Raw genomic sequence first — 11,343 nt, forward strand, 5'->3', positions numbered from 1 at the left:
GGATCGACCTCCCTTCCCCCATTGCAACGGGCTGAGGAAGGGAGGCAGTTCATCCCCTTCCACCCCCCCCAGTGCATTGCAAAACTAATGAATGAATGAATGAATGAATCAGGCGCGCTCCAGATGGGACATGCGCAGTGCGAGCTTCGCCGGGGCGGACGGGCGGGCGGGGTTAGCAGAACGGCGCGGACACAAACAGCCGATTGGCGCATGCGCGGCGGCTGCCTCCTCCTCCTCTCAAAGGATGACGCTTGAGCCGTCGGGCGGCCCCGCCCCGCCCGCTCACACCTGGGCGCGTGCGCAGTGAGCTAGCCCCGCCCCGCCCTGACCCCTCCCCCCCTCAACCTTGGCGCAAACGTGCCGCGACCGCCGCGAGGTGCAGTCCGCTCGCTTCGCCGCTGCAAAGGGAGAGGGCCCCACACCGACCGCCCGGGAAGGTAACGCACGCGGATGAGGGGGAACGGGAGGCCTCACACGAGCCCCATTTCCTCCCCCACCCCCGACCGAATCGGTTCCGCTCCCTCGGTGGGCGGACCCCCCCCAGCTCCGGGTGCCACCGGCCGCCATCTTTGTAGGGGGCAATGGGCAGCTGGGCGCATGCGCGGTCATTGCAGCGTTGAGATAGACCATGCTCTGATGGAGGGTCATCTAGACCAGAAACCTCAGCTTGCTCTCCCTCTCTCCCTCCCCCTCTCCCTCTCTCCCTCCCTCCCCCTCTCCAGACATGCTGCAAAGATCCGCTGTAGACTCCAGTAATGTGTATTTTCAGTGCAAAACACACCCTTTGGTCCAACCAGTCCACTCATCCCAAACTAAACTACTGCTCCTCGGATGCTGCCTGAACTGCTGTGCTCTTCCAGCACCACTAATCCAGAGTCTCGTTCCCAGCATCTGCGGTCATTGTTTTTTTTACCTAGTCCCCACCTGCCTGCTCCTGGCCGTTATTCCTCCAAACCTTTCCTCTTCATGTTAAGTTGCCCATAGTGTTTGGTACGTTAGTCAGAGGGAAATGGGTCTGGGTGGGTTACTCTTTGGAGGGTCGGTGTGGACTGGCTGGGCCGAAGGGCCTATTTCCACGCTAGGGAATCCAATCTAAAGTGTGAGAGGGGAAAGATATAAAAGAGACCTAAGGGGCAACTTTTTCATGCAGAGGGTGGTACGTGTATGGAATGAGCTGCCAGAGGAAGTGGTGGAGGCTGGTACAATTGCAACATTTAAGAGGCATTTGGATGGGTATATGAATAGGAAGGGTTTGGAGGGATATGGGCTGGGTGCTGGCAGGTGGGATTAGATTGGGTTGGGATATCTGGTCGGCCTGGATGGGTTGGACCAAAGGGTCTGTTTCCATGCTGTACATCTCTATGACTCTATGTATCCATTCAAATGTCTTTTAAATGCCTGGAGCAAGGGTCGGCACAGTGTCACAGTGGTTAGCTTTGCTGCCTCACAGTGTCAGGGTCCCAGGTTCGATTCCAGCCTTGGGCAACTGTCTATGTAGAGTTTGCACATTCTCCCCGTGTCTGTGTAGGATTCCTCTGGGTGCTCCGGTTTCCTCCCACAGTCCAAACATGTGCAGGCCAGGTGAATTGGTCATGTTAAATTGCCCATAGTGTTGGGAGCTTCCGTCAGAGGGAAATGGGTCTGGGTGGGTTACTCTTCGGCGGGTCAGTGTAGACTGGTTGGGCTGAAGGGCCTGTTTCCACACTGTAGGGAATCTAATCTAATCATGCAACTGAACCCACATCCGCCACTTCCTCAAGAAATTCATTCCACACACGAACTCTATGTCTTTTTAAAAAGTCTTTCCCCACTCAACTGAAGAATATGTCCTCTATTCTTGAAATCCCTCACCCTTAGAAAAAGACAACACCCATTCACCCTATTTATACCCCTCAGGATTTTATAAACCTCTATCAGGTCATCCCTCAACCGCCTATGGTCTGGTGAAAAAGAAGTCCAGCCTACCAGTGTCACCCTCTAAGTCAAACCCCTCTATTCCCAGCAACATCCTGGTACATATCTTCTGAACTCTCACCACCTTAATAATAATCTCCCTACAACAGGGCGACCAGCACTGGACACAATACTCCAGAAGACGCCTCACCAGCATCTCCTACAACCTCAGCGTGAGTTCCCAACACCTCCACTCACAGGTCTGAGCAATGAAGGTAAGTGTGCTAAACGCCTTGTTAACCACTCTGTCTACCTGTGATGCAGCCTTGTAGGCTCCAGCTTGTGCAGTATCTCCCCATAACTCAAGAAACTCCATTTTTGGGCGCTGGATATTGGTTGCGTTTTGCCACCAAAAATCACTGCATCTTAAAAGAGATCCTTCCCATAGCAACCTCTTAGCACCAGCAAAAAAAAAAAAAAATCCAGCCCTATCCAGTCTCTCCTTATCACTCCAACCCTGCATTCCCGGCAACCTCCTGGTGAGGTGAACCAGTTGGGCTTTTCCGACCGTCTGCCGGGGTCACTTTCTCAGTTCCTCGATGCCATAGAGTCCACGCAGCACGGAAACAGACTCAGATATCCTAACCTAATCTAGTCCCATTTGCCAGCACTTGGCCCATATCCCTCTAACCCCTTCCTATCCCTGTCCCCGTCCACCTTTTCAATGCTGTCCTTGTACCAGCCTCCACCCCTTCCTCTGGCAGCTCATTCCACACACGCTCATTTGGTCCCTTTTCCCCTCTCACCCTAAACCTATGCCCTCTAATTTTGGACTCCTTTGCCCCAGGGAAAAGAAATCTTGTCTATTTATCCTATCCATGCCCCTCGATCTCACAAACTGCCCTTTGTGTTTCCAGTGAGTCAGTAGCCCCCCCCCCCGCCACTGCCCTAACTCCCCTTTTCTCTCCTTCCTGTTTGAATGCAGCTGCGGAGTGCCCTGAGAACGGGAAGGGATTCGCCGGCCGGGAATGTCGAAGCGGTCACGCAAGGGAAGGACGTGGCCCCGCGCAGCGAGGGACCGAGCGGCCCGGGCCGGTCGCGGCGCAAGCCCGGCGCCACCGGCAAGCGGCCGTGGAAGTGCGGGGACTGCGGCAAGGGCTTCGGCTACCCCTCCCAGCTGGAGGTGCACCAGCGCAGCCACACCGGGGAGCGGCCGTTCTCCTGCGCCGAGTGCGGGCGGGCGTTCACCCAGATGTCCAGCCTGCTGAAGCACCGGCAGATCCACACCGGGGAGCGGCCGTTCCCCTGCCCGGACTGCGGGAAGGCCTTCGCCCGGCCGTTCAGCCTGGCGAAGCACCGGCGGGTCCACACCGGGGAGAAGCCGTACCGCTGCTCGGAGTGCGGCAAGCGGTTCACCCAGTCGTCCAACCTGATCTCCCACCGGCGGGTCCACACCGGGGAGCGGCCGTTCCGCTGCCCCGAGTGCGGGAGGGGCTTCACCCAGTCCTCCTACCTGCTGATCCACCAGCGGGTCCACTCCGGGGAGAGGCCGTACGCCTGCAGCCTGTGCGGGAAGGCCTTCGCACAGTCGTCTCACCTGGTCAGGCACCGGCAGGTCCACAGCGAGGAGAGGCCTTTCGAGTGCCCAGACTGCGAGAAGCGCTACAAGGGCTCCGGGGAGCTCCGATGCCACCAACGACGGCATCACTCTGACAAGAAACCGATCAGGTGCCGTTTCAGTTCTCGGCAAGGGTCAGGCGTCACGGGAAACGGGCCCTTCGGCCCAACTCATACAGTCATAGAAGGGTACAGCACGGGAAACAGACTCTTCAGCCCAATTCAGAGTCATAGAAGGGTACAGCAGGGGGAAACAGACTCTTCAGCCCAACTCGTACAGTCATAGAAGGGTACAGCAGGGGGAACAGACTCTTCAGCCCAACTCGTACAGTCATAGAAGGGTACAGCAGGGGGAAACAGACCCATCAGTCCAACTCGTACAGTCATAGAAGGGTACAGCAGGGGGAACAGACTCTTCAGCCCAACTCGTACAGTCATAGAAGGGTACAGCAGGGGGAACAGACTCTTCAGCCCAATTCAGAGTCATAGAAGGATACAGCAGGGGGAAACAGACTCTTCAGCCCAACTCGTACAGTCATAGAAGGGTACAGCAGGGGGAAACAGACTCTTCAGCCCAACTCGTACAGTCATAGAAGGGTACAGCAGGGGGAACAGACTCTTCAGCCCAACTCGTACAGTCATAGAAGGGTACAGCAGGGGGAAACAGACCCATCAGCCCAACTCGTACAGTCATAGAAGGGTACAGCAGGGGGAACAGACTCTTCAGCCCAACTCGTACAGTCATAGAAGGGTACAGCAGGGGAAACAGACTCTTCAGCCCAACTCGTACAGTCATAGAAGGGTACAGCAGGGGGAAACAGACTCTTCAGCCCAACTCGTACAGTCATAGAAAGGTACAGCACGGGGGAACAGACTCTTCAGCCCAACTCATACAGTCATAGAAGGGTACAGCAGGGGAAACAGACTCTTCAGCCTAACTCAGAGATGTACAGCATGGGGGTCAAACCACCCTCAGCCCAACTCATAGAGTCATAGAAAGGTGCAGCACGGGAAGCAGGCCCTTCGGCCCAACACATCCATGCTAACCAGATATCCTAAATTAATCCGGTCCCGTTCACCAGCACTTGGCCCCTATTCCTCTAACCTCTTTCTATTCATGTCCCCATCCAGATGCCTTTTAAATGTTGTAATTGTACCAGCCTCCACCACTTCCTCTGGCAGCTCAGTCCGTGCACACGCCACCCTCGGTGTGAAAGAGGTTGCCTCTTTTTAAATCATTCCCCTCTCACCTTAAGCCCACACTCTCCATTTTTGCACTCCCCTATCGGGGGGGGGGGGGGTGGGTGGGAGGAAAGACCATGCTGATCCTTGCCTCTCTCGACCTTTATAAGCCTCTATAAAGGTCACCCTAGGAGAAAGTGAGGACTGCAAATGCTAGAGACCAGAGCTGAAAATGTGTTGCTGGAAAAGCGCAGCAGGTCAGGCAGCATCCAAGGAGCAGGAGAATCGACGTTTCGGGCATGAGCCTGGAGAAGGGCTCATGCCCGAACTGTCAATTCTCCTGCTCCTTGGATGCTGCCTGACCTGCTGCGCTTTTCCAGCAACACAGTTTCAGCTCTATAAGGTCACCCCTCAGCCTCTGACGCTCCAGGGAAAACAGCCCCAGCCTGTTCAGCCTCTCCCTGTAGCTCAAACCCTCCAACCCTGGCAGCATCCTTGTAAATCTTTTCTGAACCCTATCCCAACATCCTTCCTGTGGCAGGGAGACCAGAATTGCACGCAGCACTCCAATAGCTGCCTAACCAATGTCCTGTACAGCCGCAACATGACCTCCCAACTCCTGTACTCAATACTCTGACCAATCAAGGAAAGCATACCAAATGCCGCCTTCACTATCCTATCGACCTGTGACTCCACTTTCAAGGAGCTATGAACCTGCACCCCAAGGTCTCTTTGTTCAGCAACACTCCCTAGGACCTTACCATTAAGTGTATAAGTCCTGGCCTGATTTGCCTTTGCAAAATGCAGCGTTAACCTGAATACTCAAGCCGAAACGTTAGCTCTGATTTCTCTTCACGGACGCTGCCAGACCTATTCCAGCGAGCTCTGTTTTTGTTTCCGATTGATCAGCCGCGGTCGCTGTGAGGGGGTGGGGGGAGGCCGCTGTCCTGAACCGAGTGGGGGAAGGGAGTCACCCGAGTTCGCAAGTAGCTGCCTCTTAATCACATCCAGGACCGAACCACAATCCCCGGGGCTTTTTATTTCTCCCTGCTGAGGTTAATTCACTAGGAAAGGCGCTGGCTTCGTGGTGTTACCACTGGATTGTTAATCCATCTGGTTCTCCAATGCCCCTTCAGGGAAGGAAGCCGCCATCTTTAACTGGTCTGGGCCTACATGTCACTCCAGACCCAGAGCAATGTGGTTGACTTCACTGCCCTCTGGGCAATTAGGGATGGGCAATAAATGCAGGCCCATACAGCGATGCCCACACCCCGTGAATTAATTCTAATAAACTGTGCAGCCCAGGGGCTCATATTCAGCAAAATATATCAGCTTTGTGTCTCAGTGCTCTTCAACCTTTTGCTGAGAGGAGGTCACATTTCAGTTTCTTTTTTTCTCTCTGTGTGTCTCTCTCTTTCGCTCACTCTCTCCCCCCCTCTCTCATGTTCTCTCTCGCTCTCTTGTTCGCTCACTCGCTCTTGCTCTCTCTCTCACCCCTCTCTCTTTGTGTGTCTCTCTTGCTCTCTCTCTCTCTCTCTCACATACACTCTCTCTCTCTCTCTCTCTCTCTCTCTCTCTCTCTCTCTCTCACACTCACACACTCTCTCTCACAGGCTCCGTGAGGTATTCTGTTTCACAATGTAAGATGTCAGAAATTAATGCCGTCGTTATCAGAGCGATGCGAAAGGATCCCATTTTCCTGACCACGTTTCAAACTTTTAAAGGGGGTGGGGGGGTTCGCAGATCTCTCACGCGCTCACTGAGTCGTCCAGCACGGAAACAGATCCTTTGACCGAACCAGTCCATGCCGTCCATAATCCCCCAAACTAAACCAGTCACACCTGCAGGCACCTGGCCCATATCCTTCCAAACCTTTTCTGATCATGTCCCTATCCCAATTTATTTTAAATGCTGTAACACTTCCTTTATGAATTCATTCCACATGTGCATCATTCTCTGTCAAAACAAATTGCCCTCTACGCCTTTTCTCCTCTCATCCGAAAAATATACCCTCTAGTCTTGAAATCCCCCACCCGAGGGAAAAAGATAGCTACCATTAACTCTATACCTCTCATGATTTTTATAGACTTCTATCAAGTCAGCTCTCAACCCCTACAAGCCAGCATCTCCTTATAACTCGAGCCCTCCATTCCGGGCAACCTCCTGGTAAATCTCTTCTGAAGCCAGGGATGTGTAGGTTAGGATGGATTGGCTGTGTTAAATTACCCATAGTGCCCAGGGATGTGTAGGTTAGGATGGATTGGCTGTGTTAAATTACCCATAGTGCCCAGGGATGTGTAGGTTAGGATGGATTGGCAGTGTTAAATTACCCATAGTGCCCAGGGATGTGCAGGTTAGGATGGATTGGCCATGCTAATTGGTCCCATAGTATTTTGGTTAAGATAAAGAAAGAAGCTTATGTCAGGTCTAGACAGCAGAGATGGAGTGAATCCTCAGAAGAGTATAAGGGCAGTAGGAGTATGCTTAAGAGGGAGATCACGAGGGCAAAAAGGGGGCATGAGATAGTTTTGGCAAATAGGGTTAAGGAGAATCCAAAGGGATTTTATCAAGACGGTAAGTAGGGATAGAAAAAGGGTCCATTAAAAATCAGCAAGGCGGCCTTTGTGTGGTACCGCAGGAGATGGGGGAGATACTAAACGAGTATCAGTGTTTACTGCGGAGAAGCACATGGACGTGATAGAATGTGGGGAAAATAATGGCAACATTTTGAAAGGTGTCCATATTTCAGAGGAGGATGTGCTGGATATCTTGAATAAAAGTGAATTGATTCCGGTTTGTTTGTGGAATGGCCACCCTGAGGATGTGGTGAATATGGGTACAGTTCCAACGTTGATAAGACATTTGGATAAGTACACGAATAGGGAAGGTTTGGAGGGCCAAGAGCAGGCAGATGGGACTAGTTTAGTTTGGGATTATGTTTGGTACGGACTGGTTGGACCGAAGGGTCTGTTTCCATGCTGAATACTCGCAACCTGATCAGATGTACCCTTGAACTCTGTGGGAAGCTAGGGAAGCGATTGCTGGGCCTCTTGCTGAGATATTTGTATCATCGATAGTCACAGGTGAGGTGCCGGAAGACTGGAAGTTGGCGAACGTGGTGCCACAGTTTAAGAAGGGTGGTAAGGACAAGCCGGGGAACTATAGACCAGTGAGTCTAACGTCGGTGGTGGGCAGGTTGTTGGAGGGAATCCTGAGGGACAGGATTTACATGGATTTGGAAAAGCAAGGACTGATTCGGGATCATCACCATGGTTTTGTGGTTGGGAAATCATGTTCTCACGAACTTGATTGAGTTTTTTTTGAAGAAGTAACAAAGAGGATTGATGAGGGCAGAGTAGTGGACGTGATCTGTATGGACTAATGCATTCAACAAGGTTGGATCACATGGAATCCAGGGAGAACTAGCCATTTGGATACAGAACTGGCTCAAAGGTGGAAGACAGAGGGTGGTGGAGTGTCACAAGGATTGGTGCTGGATCCACTGCTTTTTGTCATTTTATATAAATGATTTGGATGTGAACATAGGGGTTATTGTTAGTAAGTTTGTAGATGACACAAAATTGGAGGTGGAGTGGACAGTGAAGAAGGTTACCTCAGAGTACAACAGGATCTTGATCAGATGAGTCAATGGGCTGAGGAATGGCAGACGAAGTTTAATTTAGATAAATGCATAGTGCTGCATTTTGGAAAGACAAATTAGGGCAGGACATATACACCTAATGGTAAGGTCCTGGGGAGTGTTGGGCCAATGGGCTGAGAAGTGGCAGATGCAGTTTAACTCAGATAAATGCGAGGTGCTGCATTTTGGGAAAGCAAACCTTAGCAGGATTTATACACTTAATGGTAAGGTCCTAGGGAGTGCTGCTGAACAAAGAGACCTTGGAGTGCAGGTTCATAGCTCCTTGAAAGTGGAGTCGCAGGATAGTGAAGAAGGTGTTTGGTATGCTCTCCTTTATTGGTCAGAGTATTTAGTACAGGAGTTGGGAGGTCATGTTGCGGCTGTACAGGACATTGGTTAGGCCACTGTTGGAATATTGCGTGCAATTCTGGTCTCCTTCCTATCGGAAAGATGTTGTGAAAGGGTTCAGGAAAGATTTACAAGGATGTTGCCAGGGTTGGAGGATCTGAGCCACAGGGAGAGGCTGAACAGGCTGGGGCTGTTTTCTCTGGAGCGTCGGAGGCTGAGGGGTGACCTTAGAGGTTTACAAAATCATGAGGGGCATGGATAGGGTAATTAGGCAAAGTCTTTTCCTTGGGGTGGGGGAGTCCAGAACTGGAGGGCATAGGTTTAGGGTGAGAGGGGGAAAGATTTAAAGGGGAGCTAAGGGGCAATGTTTTCACACAGTGGGTGGGGTGTGTATGGAATGAGCTGCCAGAGGAAGTGGTGGAGGCTGGTATAATTACAACATTTAAAACGCAACTAAATGGGGACATGAATAGGAAGGGTTGAGAGGGATATGGGCCAAGTGCTGGCAAATGGGACTAGCTTAGGTTAGGACATCTGGGTCGGCATGGACGGGTTGGACCGAAGAGTCTGTTCCATGCGTACATCTCTGACTCTATGAGACTATCTGCAGGCTAGATGGGTTAGCATTGGAAAATACAGGGAGAGGATGGGTCTGGATGGGATGCTGTTCAGAGGGTTAGTGTGGACTTGATGGATCGAATGGCCTGATGCCACAGTCGGGAGTCTATGACATTCTCAGTTTGTGATAGCATCACCTTATTAATGGGCTAGTGGGAATGAAAAAGGAGCTGAAAATCTCAAGAAATGTATAATTTATTTGATTGATGTTTCAGCATTGCCTTCCTGTTTCTCTCTCGCTGTGTCTCGTGCTCTCTCCCTCTGTCTTTCTATCTCTGTCTCTCTCACTCATGCTCTCACTCTCTCCCCACAACATACACTGTCATTCTCTCTCTCAATCTCTCTCTCCTTCTCTCTCACTCACCCTCTCTTTTTCTCTCTTCCTTCCCCCCACACACACACTTTCTTGCACTTGCTCTCCCTGTCCCTCTCTCTTTTTCACACGATGTCTCCCTCTCTCTCTGCTCCCCCTTCTTTTGTCTCCCTCTCTTCCACCACATTCTATCTCCTCCTTCTCTCCTTCCCTTTCTCTCTCCCCCTCCCCTCCCCTCCCCTCTTTCTCTCTCCCCACTCCCCTCCACTTCTTTCTCTTCCACTCCTTTCTCTTCCACTCCATCCTCCTTCTCTCTCCCCCTCCCTCATCCCCCCCACCGTGTTCTGTCTCCTCCTCCCTCAACCCCCTTCTCTCTCACCCCATCTCTCTCCCCATCCCCTCACATCTTTTCCCCCCCCCACTCATCCCCCTCCCCTCTTTCTATGTCCTCCCCACCACCTTCTGTCTTCCCTCCCTCTCCCCCTTCCTCCTCTCCCCCTTCCTCCTCTCCCCCTTCCTCCTCTCCCCCTTCCTCCTCTCCCCCTTCCTCCTCTCCCCCTTCCTCCTCTCCCCCTTCCTCCTCTCCCCCTTCCTCCTCTCCCCCTTCCTCCTCTCCCCCTTCCTCCTCTCCCCCTTCCTCCTCTCCCCCTTCCTCCTCTCCCCCTTCCTCCTCTCCCCCTTCCTCCTCTCCCCCTTCCTCCTCTCCCCCTTCCTCCTCTCCCCCTTCCTCCTCTCCCCCTTCCTCCTCTCCCCCTTCCTCCTCTCCCCCTTCCTCCTCTCCCCCTTCCTCCTCTCCCCCTTCCTCCTCTCCCCCTTCCTCCTCTCCCCCTTCCTCCTCTCCCCCTTCCTCCTCTCCCCCTTCCTCCTCTCCCCCTTTCCTCCTCTCCCCCTTCCTCCTCTCCCCCTTCCTCCTCTCCCCCTTCCTCCTCTCCCCCTTCCTCCTCTCCCCCTTCCTCCTCTCCCCCTTCCTCCTCTCCCCCTTCCTCCTCTCCCCCTTCCTCCTCTCCCCCTTCCTCCTCTCCCCCTTCCTCCTCTCCCCCTTCCTCCTCTCCCCCTTCCTCCTCTCCCCCTTCCTCCTCTCCCCCTTCCTTCTCTCCCCCTCCTCCACCCCACCACCTCCCAACTTCTTTCTCTCTCTCCCCCGACCCATCTGTCTCTCTCCCCCTCCCCCACATCGCTTCTCCTTCACTTATCCCCTCCCTACCTCTTTGAGCCTCCCACCACGTTCTCCTCCTCGCTCAAACCCCCATTCTCTCTCCCCTCTCCCCCCCCACTTTCTCTCACTCCCCCCCTTCTCTCTCCCCCCTTCTCTCTCTCTCCCCCCCCTCTCTCTCACTCCCCCTTCTCTCTCTCACCCCCCCCTTCTCCCTCTCCCCCCCCTTCTCCCTCTCCCCCCCTTCTCTCTCACTCCCCCCCTTCTCTCTCACTCCCCCCCTTCTCTCTCTCACCCCCCCTTCTCTCACTCTCTCTCCCCCCCCCCTTCTCCCTCTCCCCCCCCTTCTCCCTCTCCCCCCCCTCACTCACACCCCCCCCTTCTCACTCACTCCCCCCCTTCTCTCTCTCTCCCCCCCTTCTCTCTCTCTCTCTCCCCCCCTTCTCTCTCTCTCTCCCCCCCTTCTCTCTCTCTCCCCCCCTTCTCTCCCTCTCCCCCCTTCTCTCCCTCTCCCCCCCCTTCTCTCCCTCTCCCCCCCTTCTCTCCCTCTCCCCCCCTTCTCTCCCTCTCCCCCCCTTC

At 53.5% G+C, this 11,343-nt stretch overlaps 1 protein-coding gene across 1 annotated transcript in view; it reads left to right on the top strand.

Annotated features, from left to right (window-relative positions):
- The first annotated feature begins 405 nt into the window (after positions 1–405).
- The window catches only part of LOC140459980 (uncharacterized), a 14,689-nt gene continuing 3,751 nt past the window's right edge, over positions 406–11,343 (top strand). The window contains exons 1-3 of the mRNA XM_072554395.1: positions 406–437; positions 2,064–2,168; positions 2,879–3,790. Coding sequence (XP_072410496.1) covers positions 2,163–2,168; positions 2,879–3,790 — 918 coding nt within the window. The 5' untranslated portion in view covers positions 406–437; positions 2,064–2,162. The remainder of the gene's footprint in view (positions 438–2,063; positions 2,169–2,878; positions 3,791–11,343) is intronic.

The sequence above is a fragment of the Chiloscyllium punctatum genome, chromosome 36 (assembly GCF_047496795.1).
Source record: "Chiloscyllium punctatum isolate Juve2018m chromosome 36, sChiPun1.3, whole genome shotgun sequence".
Classification (NCBI taxonomy): Eukaryota; Metazoa; Chordata; class Chondrichthyes; order Orectolobiformes; family Hemiscylliidae; genus Chiloscyllium; species Chiloscyllium punctatum.